The sequence below is a fragment of the Engraulis encrasicolus genome, chromosome 24 (assembly GCF_034702125.1).
Source record: "Engraulis encrasicolus isolate BLACKSEA-1 chromosome 24, IST_EnEncr_1.0, whole genome shotgun sequence".
In the NCBI taxonomy this organism is placed as follows: Eukaryota; Metazoa; Chordata; class Actinopteri; order Clupeiformes; family Engraulidae; genus Engraulis; species Engraulis encrasicolus.
In genome coordinates this window covers 36605442-36629130 of record NC_085880.1, presented here as the reverse complement: position 1 = coordinate 36629130, position 23689 = coordinate 36605442, and the positions used below count along the sequence as shown (strand labels likewise).

At 41.9% G+C, this 23689-nt stretch overlaps 2 protein-coding genes across 2 annotated transcripts; both read left to right on the top strand.

Annotated features, from left to right (window-relative positions):
- The first annotated feature begins 558 nt into the window (after positions 1–558).
- Positions 559–9461, top strand: ddx21 (DEAD (Asp-Glu-Ala-Asp) box helicase 21). The gene is made up of 15 exons (XM_063192229.1): positions 559–710; positions 1694–1858; positions 2167–2319; positions 2541–2613; positions 3485–3663; positions 4008–4125; positions 4396–4581; positions 4902–5047; positions 5614–5763; positions 5882–6043; positions 6472–6665; positions 7009–7168; positions 7726–7860; positions 7956–8000; positions 8999–9461. The coding sequence occupies exons 1-15, from the start codon at positions 576–578 to the stop codon at positions 9272–9274; spliced, it is 2277 nt and encodes a 758-aa protein (XP_063048299.1). The 5' UTR covers positions 559–575; the 3' UTR covers positions 9275–9461.
- Positions 9462–10700: 1239 nt separating this feature from the next.
- On the top strand, positions 10701–22114 carry memo1 (mediator of cell motility 1). Its single transcript, XM_063191867.1, has 9 exons — positions 10701–11061; positions 12590–12671; positions 12835–12903; positions 14210–14322; positions 16170–16281; positions 17707–17849; positions 18841–18917; positions 19681–19785; positions 19995–22114. Exons 1-9 carry the CDS (start codon positions 11001–11003, stop codon positions 20124–20126), a joined length of 894 nt encoding a protein of 297 aa, XP_063047937.1. The 5' UTR covers positions 10701–11000; the 3' UTR covers positions 20127–22114.
- Positions 22115–23689: the final 1575 nt, after the last annotated feature.

Below are 23689 nucleotides of genomic sequence, written 5' to 3'. Positions count from 1 at the left end.
ATTTCACCCCTTTGAAAATTGAACTTGGTATGTATTTAGCCTATGCCCTATAACTTGAAAATGTAATCAAACATTTTGTCAATTTTAATTCACAAGGTCAAGTTTTTTTTCAATGTTAATAAATCCATTATATTCTACAGTAGCCAGGTATGTTAAGTACTATCATATTATTGAATTACAATGTAGCCTTTCCCATTTTAAATAACATTGTAAATTTGCAGCAGCCACGTTTGTGTTTAGGCCTAGGCCTACTGTTGGGTTACAAATGTTACATAATGGGGAAAGCAAGGGTTTGTGCACGCCTCTGGCTCAAGTGAAGCATTTTAGAATTCATTTGAGGATGCTTGATTAGGCCTATGTTAATCTGGTCGTTTTTAAATTGTACTGAAATATTTAATGGTCTTACAAACATTTTTTTTAAATGAATTTAAAGTTTAAAAGTTTATCCTAGAGAGAGAGAGAGAGAGAGAGAGAGAGAGAGAGAGAGAGACCCTCCCGCTCGGTTTGGCTACTCCGACTTGCCGTAGTATGCCTACATCCAATAAGGAAAAGAAAAGAACTTCCTTTTAACTCCCATGCCCGTGGAGTGTACACTTGTCTGTATGAGAGGGTCAACACCAAGGATGCCGTCCAAGATATTGGAAGATTCTATCCACACCATGGACAGTGGTGTTTCAGAAGATTGCATGGATACTCCAATAAAAGTCAAGGTAAGAGATGTTACCGAATATACAGAAGCTTTTTCTAACATAGCTGCTAGCATCAGCTGTTAGCACCGACGTTAGCCACAGCGGATTTCTTTCTACAGTGTGTGACATGTGCAACAAAAACACTGAACTGTACCGCGCTATATGCACATCAGTCACGCGAACATGATGAAATATGCGTGCATGCATCTATTAATTTAATCCGGCTCTAAAATTAATTCCTTTTTACTGTTTCTGTACATGGAGGCCTTGAATCCACGTGTCTTCCTCGTTAAATGGAAATATCTGCACGTGTCAAACTAGCCATATCAGCTGAACGACTCTCACTGCAACCGGGTTCATGTCGACGTTACAGTTGTCAGACTTTTTTGAGGGATGGTTATTTTACTTATCTATCAATTGTCACGGGATTGTTATGCTATCACAATGTTTTCTCAAACAATGTTTTTAATGCGGTATGTGGGCCCGTGACGTCAGCACTCGGCGTGGGCGGCAGCCATGTTGAATTCCTCACGAGTGTAAACAAAACCATTTTGCACGTGACAGCATTTTGCTGGGGGACAAGAACTTTATCGAACAAGCATACTGTAAAATTCTACAGTAGCCATTTATTCTTCAAAGTCCACCATAAGCACACTTGTTATCTGTGGAGATTTCTGGTTTTCAAAACTGCCAAACCTTCTTCTTTAGCAGCCTGGTGTTGCCTCATATTCTTTTCTGACTAAGGCATGACGAGTTAATTATCTGATAGTGGGTGGGTTGCATTTCTTCACAAGTCATACTTTTATTTTACAATAATAGCTTGACTTGCATGCAGTTTGTCGCTTTATGTGCCAGCACAGACTGGGATAAACACAGGCATGCCAGATAACTACGTCATACCTGTTGGTCAAAAGCACAACCCCCGATAAAACAAAGACATAGAAGAATTAACTAATGTACCATGCATCAAGTAAATAACGTTTTTTTTTTCATATTATTTCCAGAAGGTAAAAAAGGACAAGACTAAGGATAAGGACGGCAAGAAGAAAAAGAAGCTGGTTGTTGAAGATCCTGGTGAAGAACTGGAGCCACCAGCACCCAAAAAGAAGAAAAAAGACAAGCTTGATACCTCCACGGGAGACCTGACTGATGTTAACGGCAAAGTGAAGGTGAAGTCTCATACCCTTGTAGGGCTGAAAGTATATTAAACTACAATGGCAGAACTGGTAAATTCAGGGTCCACACTGACCCTTAAAAGGTCTTGAAATACCTGAATTACATGTCAATTATATGTCTCCTAAAGCCTTAAAAAGCAGAATTTTAGAATCTATGTTAGAAGCCTCTCGTAGACATCATCAACTACCATGGAACCTGTCTGCTGAGCCATGGCTTGTCTTTAAATGTAAATGGTGACTTCTGTGAGCTTATTTATCACCAGATGGTAAACATTTCACATTTCATTTTAACATCCTTACAGAAGAAAAAGATCAAAACAGAAATTGCAGCAACAGCCAATGGAAATCTGGAAATGGCACCAAAACTCATCACAGAGTTTAAAGATGAACATTCCATATCAAGCCCACCAACCCCTTCCAGCGAAGACCTGTCAAGTGATGCCGAGCAAGACACGGTAGGTCAACTCTGTTAAGAAAGAAACTTTTCTTCACATTTTTACGAAGCTTACCTCAATTTCCTTCGGAATGAATGAAGTGACTACAGGTAAAACGCAATCTTAATGATTGAATATGCCCTCCGGCTATACACATTAATGTCTTGGTAGAGGTCGTTGTGAAGTTCTCCAAATGAAATCAGTCAACAATATCTGTCCCCCTTTTGCCTTTAACTCTATAGGAAACCCCAGAACAAAAAGAAGGAGCATTCAAAAACTTCCGGATATCCCCAAACACAATCAATCTTCTTAAAGGTACAGTCTTGCTTGGTTAATGGTGCTCTGTCATCAAAAGTTGCTGTGTTTGCCATTATTATTCATGCATTTTCAGTGTTTCCCACAGAATTTTTGGAAACTATGGGGGCAGCCGGGATTTTTTTTTCCGGGGGGGGGGGGGTCTTTTCACGCGAGCCTTTTTGGGGGGGGGGGGGGGGGGGGGGGGGGGGGGGGGGGGGCTGGTTGTATTCACGCAGTGTAAATGCAAAATGGCAAAACAATGAGTACAGTATGACATTGGCGCATGGAGAAACTATAGGCCTAGGCCTACATTTCAGCCATTTATATTTTGAGAAATAAGGCTACATAACATTTTACCCATGATATTAGTAGTACATTGTCATTTATATATATTTTTTAAATGCAGTACAGTGAATCATTTCTGTTTACAACACAGTTTCATTCGTCCCTCATGCAGGGGTCTATGTAATGAAAAAAATAATAAAACAAAATAGGAGCAGAGATAAAATTTTTATATGTTTATAAACTCGAGCAGTGCTACAGCATCTCCTGACAGCCAAATTAATTTACATGTTGATAATTGCAAGGAATGTTTTACAACATTCATTCAACTAAGCTCAGATTTGTTTGTTGAGTTGTTAATGACTGGAGTGGGTGTTATTGCACGCATCATCAGGCTGGGTCAGAAATGTGCTCGGGAGTGGGAAATAATCAGTGCTATTTTGTTTTCTTAACAAAATCTTTGTAATTGAGTAATGACTTTGGCAAAACTGGCATGTCTGAAAAGTGAGTTCTAAAAGATTCATCATCAAAGTCAGTATTTTGCTGTGGTCACTGCAGACTGAGCTCTCATGAGGAACTAAGCCCTGTTGTTGTTGTCTACCTACAGCTCGTGGAGTCACATACCTGTTTGACATCCAAGCGAAGACATTTAACAACGTATATGATGGCAAAGATGTGATTGCCCAAGCCAGGACCGGGACAGGAAAGACCTTCTCCTTTGCCATCCCTCTTGTGGAGAAACTGCAGGCTGATGGAGATGACCGAAAACGAGGACGACCTCCTAAGGTATGACTTGCTCCGCGTTTACACATAGCCGTCAGAAGACGCTGAAGAAGGCTTAGGCCGAGACATTTGTCTGTCACGGTAACCCGCTCAAATAAAATACAAGAACTACTCTTGAGTGAGGCTTTTCTGCAATAAAATGTACAGATCTGTGCTCGCACCCAAAGACCTTGTTAAAAAAACAAACAGTTTGAAGTAGAGCGTACTTTCTGAAAGAACAGGTGTCGTGAATACACTGCCAAGTCTGTAGGCTACAGTGTGTGGAGAAGGAGAAAGCAACCCCCCCTCACCCCACCCCATCCACTGCTGTTTTTAAATTGACCGGCATTTTGTTTTTATTCCTGCAGGTTTTGGTTCTGGCGCCAACAAGAGAGTTAGCCATTCAGGTGTCCAGGGACTTCAAGGATGTTACGAGGAAGCTATCTGTTACATGCTTTTATGGTGGAAGCTCGTACAACCCACAGGGTGAGTATAATCTGTCTTTACATTCAGTTTGATCTTACTCTTCATATTACAGGGGGCTTGTGCATGTATTAATTACATTGCATTGCATTGCATTTGGCGGACGCTTTAAGCGACTTACAAACGAGGACATAATCATAGCCAACATAACTGCTTTATTATTGAAATAAAGAGAGAAACATTTCTTTGAAACACCTGGAATCTCTTTTACAGTTAACATTATGTTGAAGCTTTGCACCCTCTCAAATGTCTGTGTTCTTATCTTGTTTTTAGTTGACGCCATCAGAAATGGTATTGATGTCTTGGTGGGAACTCCGGGCCGAATCAAAGACCACCTGGAGAACAACAAGCTGGATTTGAGCCAACTGAAACATGTTGTACTGGATGAAGTGGACCAAATGCTTGACATGGGCTTTGCTGAACAGGTTGAAGAGATTCTGTCAACGTCCTATAAAAAAGGTGTGTGATTCAGGAGAATTCTGGGAACATAACTGTTCATTTTAACTTTCCCATTTATTTAAAGAGCTCATCACAGATCTTAGTGGCTCAGACTCTGTTTCACGCCAAGGAACGCATTGATGGGAACTTCCGATAAATATTTGGAAATGACCCATCATTAGCGTCGCTGCGGGATTTCGTTTTTTAGTGTTAACCGTGTTGCACTTGTGAAGTATTTGCTTCCCACTACACACACACACACACACACACACACACACACGACAAAACCAAGGGTTTACAGTTTGTTTGAATTAATTTGATATTTCAATACATCTCCACAGACTCCCCCAAAAATCCCCAGACTCTGCTCTTCTCCGCCACGTGTCCTCAGTGGGTGTACGAGGTGGCCAAGAAGTACATGCGGCCTGAGTGTTCTCATGTGGACCTGATCGGCAAGAAGACCCAGAAAGCTGCCACCACAGTTGAAGTAAGGTTTGAAGGAACGCCACAGAAACAAAACTCGACACATTTTGGTGGTTTTGCTGGTCCTATGGCTCTTTCACATTCAGCTTTTTTTCATTCACCATTATTTAAAAGATGTGTTTTAGTAAAATTCTAGTACTAGTAAAATAATAACTAGTAATAACCTGCATTCATAATACCTCCCAGCTCAAGATGGTGGTAAAAATCATGAATTGTGTATGGTGTTGGCTAAAAATGTCAACATCTATTTTAACATATAGGCAAACATGCAGGGGAGTTGTCAAGAACCTGGCTAAACAACCAGGTCAAGTTAACTTTGCATTAGAGGTAAATCATCTAATAGAAGGGCCTGGAGCCCTTATTTTCTTATCTAAACTAGATTTACCATTTCATATAGGTAAACTAAACCAGGGTTGTCACTTCACCAAGTTCTTGGAATACTAATAAAATCTATACTCGTAAAATCTTTGTCACTGTTAATGTTACTATTGATGATGACGAGTATGATAATAATGATATCTGTGGTATACACTTAAGACTGACTTCTAACGTGTGTTTGTGTGTGTGCAGCACCTGGCTATAGCATGCCACTGGTCTCAGAGAGCCGCGGTGATCGGAGATGTGGTGCGCGTCTACAGTGGAAGCCATGGCCGCTCCATCATCTTCTGCGAGACCAAGAAAGAGGTCAACGAGCTCGCCATGAACAACGCCGTCAAACAGGTGTGTATGTGATTGTGGACACTTTCTCACGTTAACCAGCCGTATTTGTAGGCTGCAGGACCTATTGACTTCTTTCGTGACCAATAAAGTTCCTCTACTGTACCATTGTGTTCAACAGAGTTGCCAAACCCTCCATGGAGACATCCCACAGAAGCAGAGGGAGATGACGCTGAAGGGCTTCAGGAACGGCACCTTCGAGGTGCTGGTCGCCACCAACGTTGCTGCCCGTGGACTGGACATCCCCGAAATAGACCTGGTGGTACAGTGCTCGCCGCCCAAGGTGCGTTGGCTTATTTTCATCTTTTATTTTTATTTAATTTTTGCTTATTTATTTTATCATCCCACTGCACAGTCCTAACAAGCGCAAATGACAGCCCAACTGGGAAACTCCAACTCCTATTGTCATTGTGACACAGCACTCCACAGCACACAAGTGCACACTGCACACAATGAAATTGCATTCATGCCTCACCCGTGCAAGGGGGCAGCCCCCAATGGCGCCCCAAGGGAGCAGTGCGGCGGGATGTTACCATGCTCAAAGTACCTCAGTCATGGAGGAGGACACCACCTGCCTCAGTGATGTGCATGCTTGTATTTTGAATATGAATAGAGTTTAACTTTAAGGAAGTGTTTTGTTATATGAATAGAGTGTAAGGACGTGTTTTTTAATTCATTTTTTAAATTAATTTATTTTTCTTTGACCCTCAGGATGTGGAATCCTACATCCATCGGTCTGGCCGTACAGGCAGAGCGGGCAGGACGGGAGTGTGCATCTGCTTCTACCAGAGGAAAGAGGAGGACCAGCTCCGATATGTGGAACAGAAAGCAGGCATCACCTTCAAACGAGTTGGAGTGCCCACAACAAACGACATCATCAAATCATCAAGCAAAGACGTCGCAAAGTAAGTTTGAGAGATTTGCTTGGACAGAGCGTAGAAACGACTTATGTCCCCTCACTGCTATGGACCACCAAGTCAAGCAATCAAAACATTCACATACAATAATGATCTTACTGTGAGATTTATGATCTCACAATGATTTTATAATGACATTTGTGGATCAAGGGGTAACTGTATTAAAGTGGATGTGTTATGCATCATATTATGCATCATGTAGTATGTATCATGCAAGCCTTGTCTGGCCGTATATTGAATCATTTTGTAAGTAGTCTATTGTAATACATTTCTTTTTATATGAAATAAATTTTTTTTTTTTTTTTTTTTTTAATGCTTTTGTGTTTTGCAGATTCCTTGAGTCTGTTCCAGCGGCAGCAGTGGGGCATTTCCGCGAGGCGGCGGAGGAGCTGATAAAGGAGAAGGGGGCAGTAGAAGCCCTGGCAGCTGCCCTGGCACACATCTCTGGGGCCACCTCCCTGGAGCAACGATCCCTCCTCAATTCCGATACGGTCAGTCCCACTTAGAGCTGCAATACTGTCTACGAACTCATAATACTTAGTAGGCAAAAGACCTTAAAGGGGTATTGCACTATTTTGGGGCTTAATACAGTTAAAATCATTGGCCGGGGTTTATAAAGGTGGTAAAGTGTCTTGTTTTTCATGTAAGCCGTTGTCGCTAATGTCGCTAAGCTAGTGAAAGTCAATGGATCCATGTAGCATGCTACAATGCCACACGGATCCATTGACTTTCACTAGCTTAGCGACATATTCCCTCTTTTAACTTGTCTTAAAGCAAGACAACGCTTAACATGAAAAATGAGACACTTTACCACCTTTATAAACCCCAGCCAACGATTTTAACTGTATTAAGCCCCAAAATAGTGGCATACCCCTTTAAAGGCACACTGTGTAGGATGGTGGCCAGAGGAGGTATTGCAACTATGCTTTATTAGTGAACTGGCCAACTTTGAGTGCTCGCAAGCAGTAGTAGTTTTCACCTCCTGAAGTCACTATTGGTGATGTGCTGTTACGGTTTGTGTAATGAAGTCCTGGTGTCCTTTTCTCAGGGTTACACGACAATGCTAATGAACTGCTCCGTTGAGATGCACAGCATGAGCCTCGCCTGGCGTAGCCTAAAGGAGCAGCTCGGAGAAGAGGTCGACAACCAGATCCAACGCATGAATTTCCTGAAGGGAAAGAAGGTAGGCTTTTTATATCGGACCTGTGGAGCATCTTTTTTCCAATACATGATTTTCAATATCTTGATTGCTATTTTTGTCTCTGGTTGCTTTCTCAGGGTGTTTGCTTTGATCTTCCATCTGACAAGGTGAAAATGTATCAGGTGAGAACCATACTTGTGGATTATTTTCCTAATGGGGGGGTTGGGATTGCGTGTGTACGGTAGCCTGGCAAACCAGCCTAAATGTGAGATTAAGTGTGAATATTTAGTCTGGCCCTGATCAATGAGACCTCCGAAGATTGTTGATGGGAACAACCCGTTGTTTTTCAAACTGTGACTGACTGTGCCTATTGGCCAATGCTTTGTCGTCACTCCCTCAAAACCCAGTCCAAAGATTCAAAACAAATCTGCTGCATTGTGATTGGCCTGCCAGTTTCAGGCCCAAGGATATTGTCCGAGGCCTGACCCACTCGCAGGCTAAAATAACTTTGGCTGCTGGTGGGTGGGTCTAGTTTAATAGGCTATGTGTACGTTACATGTACTGTTCAACCAGTCAGGGCCGGTCCTCCTAGGCATAGGCAGACAAGGCGGTTGCCTGGGGCACCAAATGTGTTGGGGGGGCTCCAAGTCCCACAGAATTAGAACATGAAGCAAAAGAAAGCATTCAACTTTACATTGATGATGATGCATCATTAGCACTTAGTAGAATATGTAGGTACCAGATCAGCTGTGCTCGGTCAGATGTACAAACGGTTTTTATAGATGCCTATGTCTTTTTGCACAAAAACAAAAGAGGGGTGCTTGCCTAAGGCACAAAATTGATAACCAGTTATGCACTTTGCCACCTGCCGGTTAATAACCAATTGTCACGTTACATGGTGATACAATGTTGGCTTAGTAAACTAGACCAACGCTTACGGCACAAGAAATGTTTAGTACCTTTTGTCATCTTCCAATGAAACACATTGTACTGACTGATCCAAGAGCAATTTTCTTGTGGTATTCTACTTGCAATGTTGGTTTTATGTCCTATTTTGTTAGTCGATTTGGATGAAGGCATCTGTGTTTTGCAATGTGTAACTGGCGAATAGAAACATCACATTTCGGATCCATTACCAGGACAGTGTCATCAATGTCGTCTTCTCTCTTTGACCTTTCAGGAGGCCTGGAAAGACTGTAGGCGGTGGCAGTTGTCTATCGCCACGGAACTACCGGACATGGAGGAGAGCATGCGCAGCCACGGCGACAGGAGTTCCAATGGCTTCGGGGGCCGGAGGGGAGGTGGAGGCTTTGGTGGACGGTCGTTTGGAGGCAGAGGAGGAGGAGGAAGAGGGGGTGGGGGTTTCAGAGGTGGAAGAGGAAGAGGGGGTTTTGGAGGCGGTAGAGGAAGAGGGGGTTTTGGACAGAAGCGTAGCTTCGACAAAGCCTTTAGTTAAGGCACAAAGCGCACATTTAGACCACCAGAGGGTGAGATTTTTGCCAGCTGTGTGGTTTGGTCGGAGTTTGGGTGGAAAAGTCTCCCTGAACTATTCAGGATATTAGCTGATTGCTTTGCAATTGTTAAAATGTCATTATTTATACTGACTTCTTTGCCTGAACATTAAACATGGTCTTTTACTATAACCTGCATTTGTGTACGTTTTTTTTTTTTATAACTGAAATGATTGTAGGACAACTGCTGATATCTAAGCACTTCATAAAGGAAATTGGGGGGGGGGGCAGGCCAGGCCAGGCCAGTGGGCCTTAAAAACATGAAATTTTGTTATCCTTCAAGATCTGGCACGGCATTTCAGGCACCAGGGAAAAGATGTCTGGACGGTTTTCTGTGGTCAGGCTGCTGTCACAATGCTCTCCTCCAGCGTAGTAACCAGAGGCTTCTCAGGTGTAGACTGAGCACGCTGGCCAACTGCCAGGGTTTATTTTTTCTTCCAGAATTTTGAACTATGGTGTTGGAATCTTCCCCCTAAACTCCCCAATAGAATCAGTCCAGCGGTGTAGTCTACTTTTTTGAAGTGGGTATACTGTATATTTGAGCATTTTTTGAAGTGGGTATACTGTATATATTTGTAACATTCAAAACAATGGATCAATACATTTTAAGTGGGTATACTGAAATCCCTGAAATTTAGAAGTGGGTATACTCCGTATACCCGCGTTCTACATAGACTACACCACTGAATCAGTCCACTGAGCCATGACTGCTGTCCTTTTTCTCATTAATGCTCACAATGGGAGGCAAACCCACTTCGTGCATTTTCTGTGGAAATGCAGTCAAGTTAATAATCCAATGCTGTATCGGACTTGTTTTCAATGCGATAAGTCTTACGGTATTTGTTTATTCCCAGAGGTCGTTTGATGTGATGAGACTGTGGAAGCATTACATTTGCTGACCAAAAATCTGCTGATACCCTGGCCTGCTGAATTGACCACTACACACTGTCATTAATGTGTCGATTTGATCAAGAGACTAAAACAGCAATCCTATGTAACAATCTTCCCCATGTGTCACAATACCATCAGCCAATGCCAATGTTTAAATTTCCTTGTTGACATGCAAGCTGCACTAATTTTCTCCACACGTTCGTTCTCATTGGTTACTGTGCATGCGTCTGCAAATCTGGGGTGGTAGATCTGCGGGTTTATAAATTTGAGTTGAAGTTGGTGTATCCCTGCTACCAATACAACACGTGCAATGTGCTGGTGGCTCTGCGGCCCTGCAACATCCATTGCCTGCAAACAGACCATTCTCCACGATTCGTACACGCCTCAGCCCTGCCCTGACCAATAGGCGCAGCTCTACGCTGTCAGAAAAAAAGAACCAATGGGGCGTCTGTAAAGCCAAAGCACGGCAGCCGAATTATGCCAAACTGCACAAGAGTACTAATTTGGCAGCACTTGGGTGAACGGGTTCAGTCAGTTCAGTCTCTAAGTTCGTGCTTTTGTTCTTCTCAAAATTGACTTAGTCAGCCGTACTGGTCGCCGCCTTTGAAGAATTTACATTTGTTTGTAGGACTGTTGTGCTAAGATCAACTTACTAGCACACATTGCCAATATATTCGACACACGGCTCCCCTTGTCGTTCACTGGCGTTGCTGTCACCATTTTACCCATTTCCACCGAAAACCGTTCTTGTTGTCCAAGATTGGAGGCTCGAGTGCAAAGATGTCAAACCGAATGGTGTGCAGAGAAGCAAGTCATGCCGGCAGCTGGTATACAGCCTCAGGTAGACCCGAAGATAATGAGTTTAGAAATATTTTCTGGGTCGGGGTCCGGTGATCAGCTGTGCATGTTTAAATGCCAGGAGAGCTTTCTTAGGGGTAGGCCATGCTATGCCATTAGCAGACAAAGGCGACGACAGCTAGCTAGCAAAACATGTTTATGTTTCCTCCCTCGAGACGTTCTTTATCATTCGCACACATTCACCCAGTACCACATTTATTTATTTTCCCCCCTTGCCCCCCTTATGTTACATTGCAGCCTAATCGCATTGACATACCCTGTAACAAATTGCAAAGATTGAAGCTGACGCTAGTCGGAATCATTCAATGCTAGCCTAACTAGCTACTATAAAGTTAATAGTTTAGGTTTTACCATTTGCCACCACTTAAACTTCGACATTCAGCATTCAAGACTGAGCCTTATTGATTATGATCTGCCATTGACATTATTTTCCGCAAAGGGTAAGGTTAAGTTGCATTAACGCCATATGTTGTTTTGCTAACCAACTAGCCTTCGATTTTATACCCGAAAGGCTATACAATAATCCATAGGGCTGCATTAAACGCACACCTAATCCATTTACCATGGGTCTATAGTTTTACTCTTCATCGATGTTCATAGTTAATCTTCTATCTGCTCAGTGTCGACGACAAATCATCTCTGAAAGTTAAAATTTAGTCACCAGTTTTAAAAAGTACAAAATTAAATGTCCTGGTTTGGGGAGCTGGTGCAAATGCTGGTTAATGTTGTGTGCAAAACTGGTCTCGAAACCACAGAAGGGAGTATGGTGACATTTGTCGATAGAGATTGTGTCAGAAGGCAACAACAAACTCGCCTTGTCTGTGTGAAGCTAGTCGCAGAATGACGAACGAAAACTGAGCATAGCCACTTCTACTACTACCACAACCCAGCTTTTCTAAGTTCATGATCCGTTAACCACGGGCTTTCGCGCAGACTGTACGAAAAAGGATGGGAATATCCGTCCAGTACAAATTGATCCCATATCGATCTGTCCGAGTCTCTGAGGTTATAGAAAACACTGGATGGCCTCCGTGTGTTAGCCTCGCAGTCGCAACCTAATATCAGCCACCTATAAGTTTACACTACAAAGACAGCAATCGTATTCCAAATAATGGAAGGTCTTATTGAAGCTACTCGGTCAATACACTTCGTCCCTGTCTTTAACATTTCGGTATTATTTTGGGTGTTTACTAGCAATAGCCATTTGACTAGGAAGGTTGTCCCAGTTGACGGCTTTGTTAGGGATGGAAGGCAGAATTCGAGTACTGTCCAGAAAGTTAGCATTCCAGAAGACTATCAATTTCACTATTTTACTAGCCTAGTTTAGAGAAGATCATGGCGAGTAGAGAGTCTCTGCAACAGTATCATATATGTGCTTCCAAATGTAACCAGCCCTTGTCCTTACATGACAGCAGAAAGAGAGAAAGAAAGATAATGGACTGTTGTTGTTGTGCCCTAATCAAGTCTTCATGTTTCTCCCCTTTTCTCCCCTCCCCCCGTTCTCTCTGAAGGATCCCAGCTGAACACACAACTCGAGGGCTGGTTATCTCAAGCACAATGCACAGACAAACCTGCCAGAGCCATCATTGCACCGTAAGCATCATGACGTTGTAAACAGCTTTTCTGCTTGAGAAAAGACACCCATATGCTCCAGTAATATGTAGAAATTCAACATCAGTGCATTTGGAATACCTTGTGCAGTCACCACCTTAGTTGCATGGTTGTTTTGACAGATTTGCGTGTTCTTGTGTTGCAGACATGCTGGATATACCTACTGTGGTTCTTGTGCAGCACATGCTTATAAACAGGTGGACCCCTCTATCACGTGAGTGCCATTTCCACAAAGTTAACCATACAAAACACACACACACACACACACACACACACACACACACACACACACACACACACACACACACACACACACACACAGTATCATGTTCATTTTTTTAAAGAGTGGGATGAAACACTAGTCATCAATGTAACACACATACACATCATCAAACTGTTACTGTAGGAGCACTGCCAAAGGTAATGATGGGCGGACAAATGCTGTTGAAGCTTCTTCCTGGTTTAGTTATGCCAGAGGACGTCAAAGCATCAGGAACAGGAGGGAGACATCTGGTGGCCTGCTGTATATACTGCAACTCGGGTTGCCAACTGTCCCTTGAAATAAGGAATCGTCCCATATTTCCAGATAAAAGTATGGGTTCCGTATTGAGCTGAAATGAGACACGGGACGTGAAAATGCATTAAAATGCAGGAATTTTCATCTCAGACATGCAAAGTTTTCTGTGGGTGGAAACCCAGACTCCCCGCCTCAATGAAGTGTCCTGTATTTTTTTCAGTTGCCAACCCTAACTGCAACCCAGAATTTGATCTATGACTGCTGTACAGGGAGAAGTGTCAAATTGGATGGCTATTTTCCCTTTGATAAAATTGTTAGTGTCAGGGGTAGAATTCTGATGGAGTTCAAGTCACTGCAGAATGGCAGTAAAATGGCTGGACAGGCTCTAAAAGGTTACTCTACAATTTACACTTACCACCCCATCCTTCTAGTCAGAGCAATAAGTATTAGTTTATTTGCTTAGTAAATATTAATGGATAAGACCACATTTGTAAGTGGGCAGCAAACATTTTGGAAAAACTACTTAAATTACGCATCAGACCTTTTACAAATGAACTGACTGATCACAAAATACACCTGGGTAGTGGAATAGTAATAAAAGTCAAATAGAGAACATACTCCCAACATTGACATAAATGTTCAAAGCCATAATTTAGGGCTGTCATGGGTAAGCGGTTAGGGTGTCAGACGTCTAGCCCAAAGGTTGGCAGTTCGACTCCCGACCCGCCAGGTTGGTGGGGGGAGTAATTAACCAGTGCTCTCCCCCATCCTCCTCCATGACTGAGGTACCCTGAGCATGGTACCGTCCTGCCGCACTGCTCCCTTGGGGCGCCAATTGGGGGCTGCCCCCTTGCACGGGTGAGGCAGAAATGCAATTTCGTTGTGTGCAGTGTTCACTTGTGTGCTGTGAAGTGCTGTGTCACAATGACAATGGGAGTTGGAGTTTCCCAGTTGGGCTTTCACTTCACATTACATCATTTTTGCCATGATGGTGTGATTTCAGTCGGAGGGTGTTTATCCTGGGACCTTCACATCATGTGCCGCTGTCACGCTGTGCCCTCTCGCCGGCAGAGGTTTACAGAACTCCCCTGTACGACCTCAAGATCGACCAGAAGGGTAAAACGGCACATTTAAATATTTGTTTTCTTATCAGATGTAGCAGGTGTGTAGTAGGAGCTGTCTTCAAACTGCAGTTCTTTAGGCTAATGTTCCGTTATAAAGATGTTTCCATATTTGGCATCCTTCTATTTCATTTAATCCATAGCACAGAACAATCTATCTTGTTACCATGCCGACAAACCACGCCCAGTGTCAGTTTTTTCTGCTAGCACAGGATATCTGGCCTGGCCTGCTAGTTCAGACAACAATGGTGGCCAGTGTGTATATTAGATGACTTTTCGTATTTTACTATTTTACTTATTTGGGAACAAAACAATAGTAATTAAGAGGGCTGGGAATCGATCCAGATTTCCTGGATCTACGATCTAATTCTATTCGATATCGATCTTCTGTATTGCTGGGTTGACACTTTCAACCATTTATGCCTAGAATTGGAAGATCGGCTATAAAAACCTAAATATCTCAGCCTCTGAAGCACATACAGATATGAAATACCTTGGTATGAGAGAAAGAAGTGAGAAACTTGGTATGAGAGAGAAAGGTGGGAAAAGGCTAGCACTATTTACATGAACAGACTGTGTGTATTTGTGCATGTAGCCTACGTGAATGTGGAAGAAAGCTACAGGATGTGGTTCAGAAAATGAAATAATAAAGTTTATAAACTGGCCGTATCCTTGCAGGCGAGGTGTGATTTGTTTTAGTCACAGTCTGTGTTTTGTAGTCCATCTGAAAAAGACAATGACACAATGCAAAATGTGTTCTGTGCCATGGATTAAATTAACAGTTCTTTTTTTTTATTTAAAAACTGGACTTGAATCAGACATTGTTCTGACAATGTTAAAGGGGTTAAAGGTGCCACTATTTTGGGGCTTAATACAGTTAAAATCGTTGGCTGGTGTTTATAAAGGTGGTAAAGTGTCTTATTTTTCATGTAAGCCGTTGTCTTGCTTTCAGATAAGTTAAGAGGGAATATGCTACACGGATCCATTGACTTTCACTAGTTTAGCGTCATGCTCCCTCTTTTAACTTGTCTTAAAGCAAGACAACGGCTTACATGAAAAATAAGACAAGTTAAAAGAGGGAGCATGACGCTAAGCTAGTGAAAGTCAATGGATCCGTGTAGCATATTCCCTCTTTTAACTTGTCTGAAAGCAAGACAACGCTTAACATGAAAAATAAGACACTTTACCACCTTTATAAACCCCAGCCAACAATTTTAACTGTATTAAGCCCCAATATAGTGGCATACCCCTTTAACATCATCTCAGGAGGACTTGGCTCCACCATGGGCTTTTCTCCTCTGAAGAGTTCTTCATCAGTGCCATATACTATATTGCCAAAAGAAATTGATAACCCTCCTTGACTCACATATGAACTTAACTGCATTTGGAAAGGCTCTCCTCGAGGTTGAGGAGTATACTTGTTTTTGGTGAAGATTAAGATTGTGCACATCCCAGGAAAAGGTGCAGGACAAAGGCTGACTGTAGTTTTCAGAGTGAGGAGTCCGCACACTTAAAATCGCATTTGTTGTGCATTTCATGGCTGGATTACGTTTCGACTCAATAGTCTTCATCAGATGAAGACTGTTGAGTCGAAGCGTAATCCAGCTGTGAAACAATCAAAGAAAAACAAATGGTGTGTTTATTTTTGACCATTCTTCCTAAAGCACATTGGTTAGCGCACACACACTGATGCTGATCAAGTAATTAGGCCACCTGATTCTGATCATTTGGATGGGTGAGCAAATACTTTTGGTAATATACAGTACTAACTCCAAACACAGATTTACTGCAATCCCTGTTGTATTTCACTGTACTCTTTGATGGGCTTGTATTTGGACACAGTTTACGGGGATCTGTGGAAAACGGGTATGTTTGAGAGGATGAGCATGCAGACGGATGAGGACGAGCACAGCATTGAGATGCACCTGCCTTACACAGCTAAAGCCATGGAGAGGTAGGTTGAGGTGGTCTCCATATTGAAACCCTGACTACTACTGATTACTTGCTTACTTTACTTACGCCGATTACCCCTTCTAGCCCTGAGTTACCTGATTATTAGCAGAGGCAAAATCTGGATGAATGTTGAAAAAAGTGGAATAATGAATAGGGATGTACCAAATGCTAATTTTTAAGGTTCTGCCGATACGGAAGATTCGCCTGAATCCGAAACGGAATACCGAATCCTTCTCTGATCATCAGCAAGTGCTAAATAATGCAGTGAAAACCTTTGCACAGTGTATTTTCTTTCTACTTCATGCTGAAGAAATATTTGATCATTTTACTTTAAAATGTAAAAGCATGGGCAATAACTTCTCTCAATCATTGATAACATAATCACGTCATGCTTACAGAAGCGGTAGAATTTGGTGCGGTTTGCACTCTCTAGGGTTCCGCTGAAACCGAACCGCATCAATGAGGCCGCATCCGAAATCGAATGTTGGATTTGGTACGTCCCTAATAATGAGCACTAATCATGTGTATGTGTGTATTTTGAAAGCGCTTTGAGACAAATGTAGGTGTGATATTGCGCTATATAAATACAGATTGTATTGTATTGTAATTACTAACAGACAAAGGCATATCAGGCCTGATAAGTATTCTGATTTTAGCACCATAATTATAATCTAGTAGTGAACCCTGCTTGCCAAGAACAATAAGTGGCACACTTCAAGGTGCACTGTGTAAGATTGTGGCCAGAGTAGATATTGCAACTATGCTGCTCATATTATTTACTAGTATGACCAAAATACAGTAATATTTGTAGCTACAATTGTCAATTTCTGGACATTCAAAATGGCAGGCCATGGAGAAGATCCCCCTTTTCATGTATGAAAATTGCACTTTTCACAGTCAATGAATACGTTGAATTTGACGTTGGTGGTAAGTATTCATGAAAAAGGTAACATTTGTGAATGGGCAGCATGAATTCTGGAAATAAACTACTAAAAAATATTACACAGTGCACCTTTAATTACTTTACATTAGCCACCACTATGCACTTATTTGACTTACTTGGCTGGTAAACCACAAAATTTAATTTACTGCCTTCATGATGTATCATTAGGGCACCCATGAGTGTGTATAGTGAATTAACAGGGATAGGATTTTGGATAGATCTCTCTCCCGCGCTCGCTCGCTCACTCACTCACTCACTCACACGCACAATATGGAGGGAACAGATAAGATGTCTGCTTCTTAGATGATCCACTAAAAAAAATCCATCCAATAGTGGCATTAGCTGTCGTGTGCTACTATTGAAACACCATTGACCCACTTGCATCCTGGTTTAACAGTCTCTCTTCTCTTCTCTTCTCTTCTCTTCTCTTCTCTCCTCTCCTCTCCTCCCTCTGTGTCTTTCCATCCTTGGTGGGGGCTTTAGCCATAAAGAGGAGTTCAGCATCGTGCCCGTGTTGGTGGGCGCCCTGAGCGAGTCCAAAGAACAGGAGTACGGCAAACTGCTCAGCAAGTACCTGGCTGACCCCAGCAACCTCTTCATCATCTCCTCCGACTTCTGTCACTGGGGTACATTTACATTTACATTTACACTGCATCACACTACACTGGGGTACATTTACATTTACATTGCATCACACTACACTGGGGTACATTTACATTTACATTTACACTGCATCACACTACACTGGGGTACATTTACATTAACATTGCATCACACTACACTGGAGTACATTTACATTAACACTGCATCACACTACACTGGGGTACATTTACATTTACATTTACATTGCATCACACTACACTGGAGTACATTTACATTAACACTGCATCACACTACACTGCGTCACATCATACTACACTGCGTCACATCATACTACACTGCGTCACATCATACTACCCTGCGTCACATCCGTCAAATCACACTACACTGCGTCACATCACACTACACTGCATCATACTACACTGCGTCACATCACACTACACTGCATCATACTACACTGCGTCACATCACACTACACTGCATCATACTACAGACTACACTGCGTCACATCACATCACACTACGTCAAATCACACTACACTGCGTCACATCACACTACACTGCATCATACTACACTGCGCCACATCACACTACACTGAATCATACTACACTGCGTCACATCACATCACACTGCGTCACATCACGCTACACTGCATCACACTACACTGCGTCACATCACACTGCATGACACTACACTATCACACCACACTGCATTTTAACATTACAGAAATTAAGCAATCCAATCTAATTTCACTTCATGTTATACTTTTTTTTACCGCATTTCTATGCCTAAAGCATAAAAATAATTGTAAACCAGCTAATGGTCATTTCTTGATGGTCATTTTTGTAATTTTGTACTCTTCAGAATTAAGTCAATTTGTTTTTGTTTTTTTGGTTTTTTTTACCTTCTTTGCCTATCACTTTCTCATGTCTTCCTTTCCTTACCACATTCGTCACATTGGTACAAAAACATGGATCCTTCTACTGACATTCCTCTTTGTATTTGGATGTTTTTAAGGTCAGCGGTTCCGTTACACTTACTATGATGAAAGCCAAGGGGAGATTTATAGATCCATCGAACATCTTGACAAAATGGTAATTAGTTTTCATTCAGTCTATGTTTTTTTCCAGTCTTTCAATAGTGAAAAACAATGAGAGTTTGATCTCTGATGTAACCCTGCCTAAGCACCTCATCTAGACAAAGCCCTCTCTCTTGCACATGATGCTTCCATTTAACCCATTTTAGCCTAAGCCCTTTTTGGGAAAAGCTGCCTTCTCCCTATTAAAACCTAAATATCTCACCCTCCGAAGCACATAAAAACATTAAATTTGCATTTAAAAGCTAGAACCTTCATTTTGCACTAGAATGTGTTTTTTTTCCAGCTCTTACTTACCCACATTTGTAATAAAACAGCTCAAATCTCAAGAACCTGCGTATATGTCGCTCCAGGACACAATGGGTTAAAGAATGTTGTCACAGCTGGGGAGCGAGTTGTTGCCACCATCATATCTGAACTAGAATATGTATTTTTTTTTTTACTATATTATTTGATTTGCCAGATGATCATAATTGGCTACCAAATACCAAAAATACCACAAAAAAGATCCTTTGTCCAGGCCTGATGAAGGCTGCAGGGCCGATGCGCGTTGGTGATTTTTTTATGCATTTACCCAATTAATAAAGTTTGGTTTTTTCAACACATTAATTAACTGAAGTGCCTGGACCATGGATAGTTTTCCTCCAGTCTTTTTTGACCATTGAAATTTAAATTTAAAATGTATATGCTTTCTACACACAAAAACTTTGGGCAGTGAAAGAAAATGGAAGGACTAACGAGCTGTCTGTCTGCTTTCACAGGGAATGGGCATCATAGAGACGTTGGATCCCATGTCTTTTAGCAATTACTTGAAGAAGTATCATAACACTATTTGTGGTCGTCATCCAATCGGAGTGCTGTTAAACGTAAGTTTACTTTTATTTTTTTTAATTTAAGGCTCAAGAGAGAGCCTCAAATTAATTTGCTTTGACACTTGACATGATTGAAGTAGTATGATTGAAGAATGATTTGTAGTTTATTTTTTCTGTGCACTGTGTCTAACCTGCTATTGTGTGTGTGTGTGTTTGCGTGTGCGTGTGTGTGTGTGTGTGTGTACGGTGGATTATTTGCGCAGGCCGTGGCTGAACTGAAGAACAGTGGTATGGATATGAACTTCTCTTTCCTGAACTATGCCCAGTCGAGCCAGTGCAGAAACTGGTCGGACAGCTCCGTGAGCTACGCTGCTGGGGCCCTCACTGTTCACTGAGGTCATTGACCTTGACAAAAAGCCATCGCAGTCCCCAGACTCCAGTCACCGCCTTTCTCCCCACCCCACCCCATCACCTAACCCCCTGTCCCTAAGCTCATGTCCCAGCCCTGTGTGTCTGAGTCAATAAACCCACATCACCCATCAACCATCCCCCCACCCACCTCCTGCCTTTTTTTTATTAGAATGGCACGGACGTTGAATGCAGTTTTTAATCCTTTTACTTGCAGAGTTGATATGTATCAATTTAGAAACTAACTCCTCCTAGCCCCATACCATACGCACATGGATATGTCAGCAGTTGCTTTCAGTTGGGTAAGGAGAGAGGGCTGTGTTAACATTACTGCTTGATATTGAAATTTGGAATGAGGCATTTTAAGGTATAGTGTTCTGTTCTCAGCGACCGGGTCGGGGCTTACTTGAAGTTGTGGAGGAAAATCTTGAAGGTTTAAAGGTTAAACGTATTTGTTAGATGCCCCTCTCATTCAGTTATAATATTGGAATTCAAGAGATTATCACACCACATGGGAATATTTACATCGGCACTCTTTATAGTTATGTAATATTGTCATAACATAAAAATGCTATTAAAATGGTGTATGGAGTATATCACTTAGTCACATTTTAAAGAGAAGTGGTCTATTATTATTATCATCATGATTATAGCTATATCCATGAAATCCCTTGAGAGTAGCAGAGTAAGTAGCTACTGCCATGTGTTGTCAGTGTAGGCCTGCTATTTGATATTGCTTTATAAGGGCTACACACTTACGAATTCACTAACCTGCAGCCGTATGACAAACATGCATACTATAGATCTATAAAAACCAAAAAAAAAAAAGTTTTTATGCTTTTCCAGTAGTCTATTAGAAGGTGACCCTTTCCTTTCAATTCATACATGTTTGCTTCTTTCCTTGGCATTTAACCATATCCCTTTTTAGTTCAATTTGTTAGTAGTATTATTACCCTGATTTCGTGTAGCTTGTGTGATGATGTACTTGGATGCAAGGGGCGCTTATAGATTGCCCCCTCGATTGGTTTGGTCTTAGTGACACATCAACAGTTCCCACAAGCTCTGTGTAGCGGAGGGATATTTGCTGGTTGGCACGTACAAAATAGACGCGGAGAAAAAGCTTATGGACACTTAGTAATAGTTGTGCTCTCATGTAGGCTAGTTGTGAAACCCTCTTGCATTTTACAATTTCTTTACTTTACCACATGAGCACAATGCAAAAAAAAAAGACACACCCTCTCTCATCCAGTGTTTGTGACCTCTTGTCAATCACACGAAGCCCCCTTTTAAGTGAATGAAGGAGCATGGCGAATAGAGAGGGGGGGGTGGGGGGTGTACTTCGAAGTGTTCTGTGGAATGGGGCAGTTCTTCACACCATGCAGATGTGCCTTGGGTCACTGTTACATTGCTGTGTTACTACAAGGGGTTATTATTATTTTTTAATTCTGTTAAATGTAATACTGTGTTCAACAACACCATGCACCGCCATCCAAACCTGACCACACCTGCTTTATGAAGCAGGCCAGCCAGGGGAGGATTCTTGTGCGGTCCACCAACCATCAGTCTTCTGCAGCGCAGGACCAGCTGTTTTGTTTTTGAAGATCTCCGTCTTTTTTTTTCTCCAAGGAAGGACGGCATCCATGTCCATTGTCTGCTATTCTAGGAAATACACTCCCCACCCACCCGGGTCTAGATGATTTCCCCCTCACTTGTTGTAATTATTTTTCATTTTTTCCCCCCATTGTCAATGTTATATTTCAGTCTGTAATGTTTTGTTTTAAATGTAAGCGTTGTCACACATCAAATGTCAAGAGCGAACTGACTCTCTGAATGGAACTTGATTATTATTTTTATTTTAATCTCAGGTTACATTGAAGCATCACTGGATGCTTGCCAGATATGACTCAAGGGTCAAACCCAATGTTACAAAGAAACAAACAAACAAAAAAATCAGAGTAAAATAAGTTCAAACTGATCTGCCTGGTGTGTGTTTGTGTTCTGTCCCCCACCAACGGTCTGGTGTCAAGTGTCCTACTGCAGGGCTGCCAACTTGGGGCCCACTTAAAATTTTCAAAAAATTTCAGGGCCCTCCTCTAACCCCAAACAATAAAACTCAAATAAATCTAGATCAACACACTGAAAAATATACTAAGTTAGGAGTTTTAGAAAATTATTTCAAGGCCCACTTGGAATACCTTCAGGGCCCACCAGTGGGCTCCAGTCCACAGTTTGAGAATCACTGTCATACTGTATACTGTTGCTGTTATACTGTAGGGTGCCTTTGTGAGATGAATGTACCCTCAAAGACAAAATCCCACATTTTATGCTGCGTTGAATTATTTAGGGTCAGTGTCATTTTTATCTTGGGAGCTGACTGAAAATAACTCCCAAGATGTTAAGGAAATGGCGCTCTGTTTGTACACCATATGATGTGAATGATTATGTATTTATATTCACTGGTACCACAACTACTCAATTTGCAAGAGACACTGCTTCTATTCAGATACATGGGTGAATATGTGTGACACATGCATGTAGGTAAATATGAGTATGTAGCTGGATAAGCAATTGGGGTGAAAAGGTTCATAAATGGCGCAAATGAAAATGAGTACACGCAACCCTGCACTGATGTCATTGCCAGGCAAGGGGGAATTTGAGGCTGTTGAAATACTGTCTTATCAGATTGTTTGATGTGCTGCTCATCTGATGTGCAAAATAGGATACCTTGACTGGGTAGAAGTGTCCCAATCCCACGAATTTCATACCATAAAAGATGCCTGATTGAGAGACAGACCGTTGTTTCTAGACCTCTGTCAAAATACCTAGCTACACATCTCAAGCACATGCAAACAGATTTTTCATACTCCCTGCACACTTTTCAGAAATATCTAGAAATCTAGAAACTGACCACACAACTGTTGTTGTTGTGGCACTCTTAAAAAAAATGTTTGGTCTCTTTCGACTTCATTGAGGACAGGTAGCAAGTCCTAGTCGGAATCGAAACTGGGTTGCCGCTGTGGCAGTCCAGTGCCCTACCTTTAGTGCAGGGGTGGGGAACCTATGTCTCGAGGGCCGTTTGGGGCCCTTGAGGCCATTTTATCCGCCCCCCGAAATAATTTCAATGTTATGCATCTTCACATGAAATATATTTTGTAAAGGAATCTTAGAAATTAAATTTACATTACAATTTTGCTATATTCAGGGGACCTAGAGAGGGTGGGTTCTGTTTTTAAGGTGATTGCCTTTCATATAGGCCTAAAGTGCAGGGGGAAATCCTGGTTTGTGTTTATAGTACGGCGATCGGTGGACTTCATAGTACGGCCCTTGGAGGAATTTGAAGTGGCCCCTTGAATGAAAAAAGTTCCCCACCCCTGCTTTAGAGCCATAGTAGGGCCGCTCTGGTGGCACTCTAATGAGGACACTGAGGTGAGGCAGAGGAGGGCCGGATGGAGAGATTCAGTAGGTGTGATTGAACAGGACCATCTCATGGGGTTCTTTACATCATTTTTTTTTCTTTTATTACTTTATTTATGATTGGACAGAAAACAAG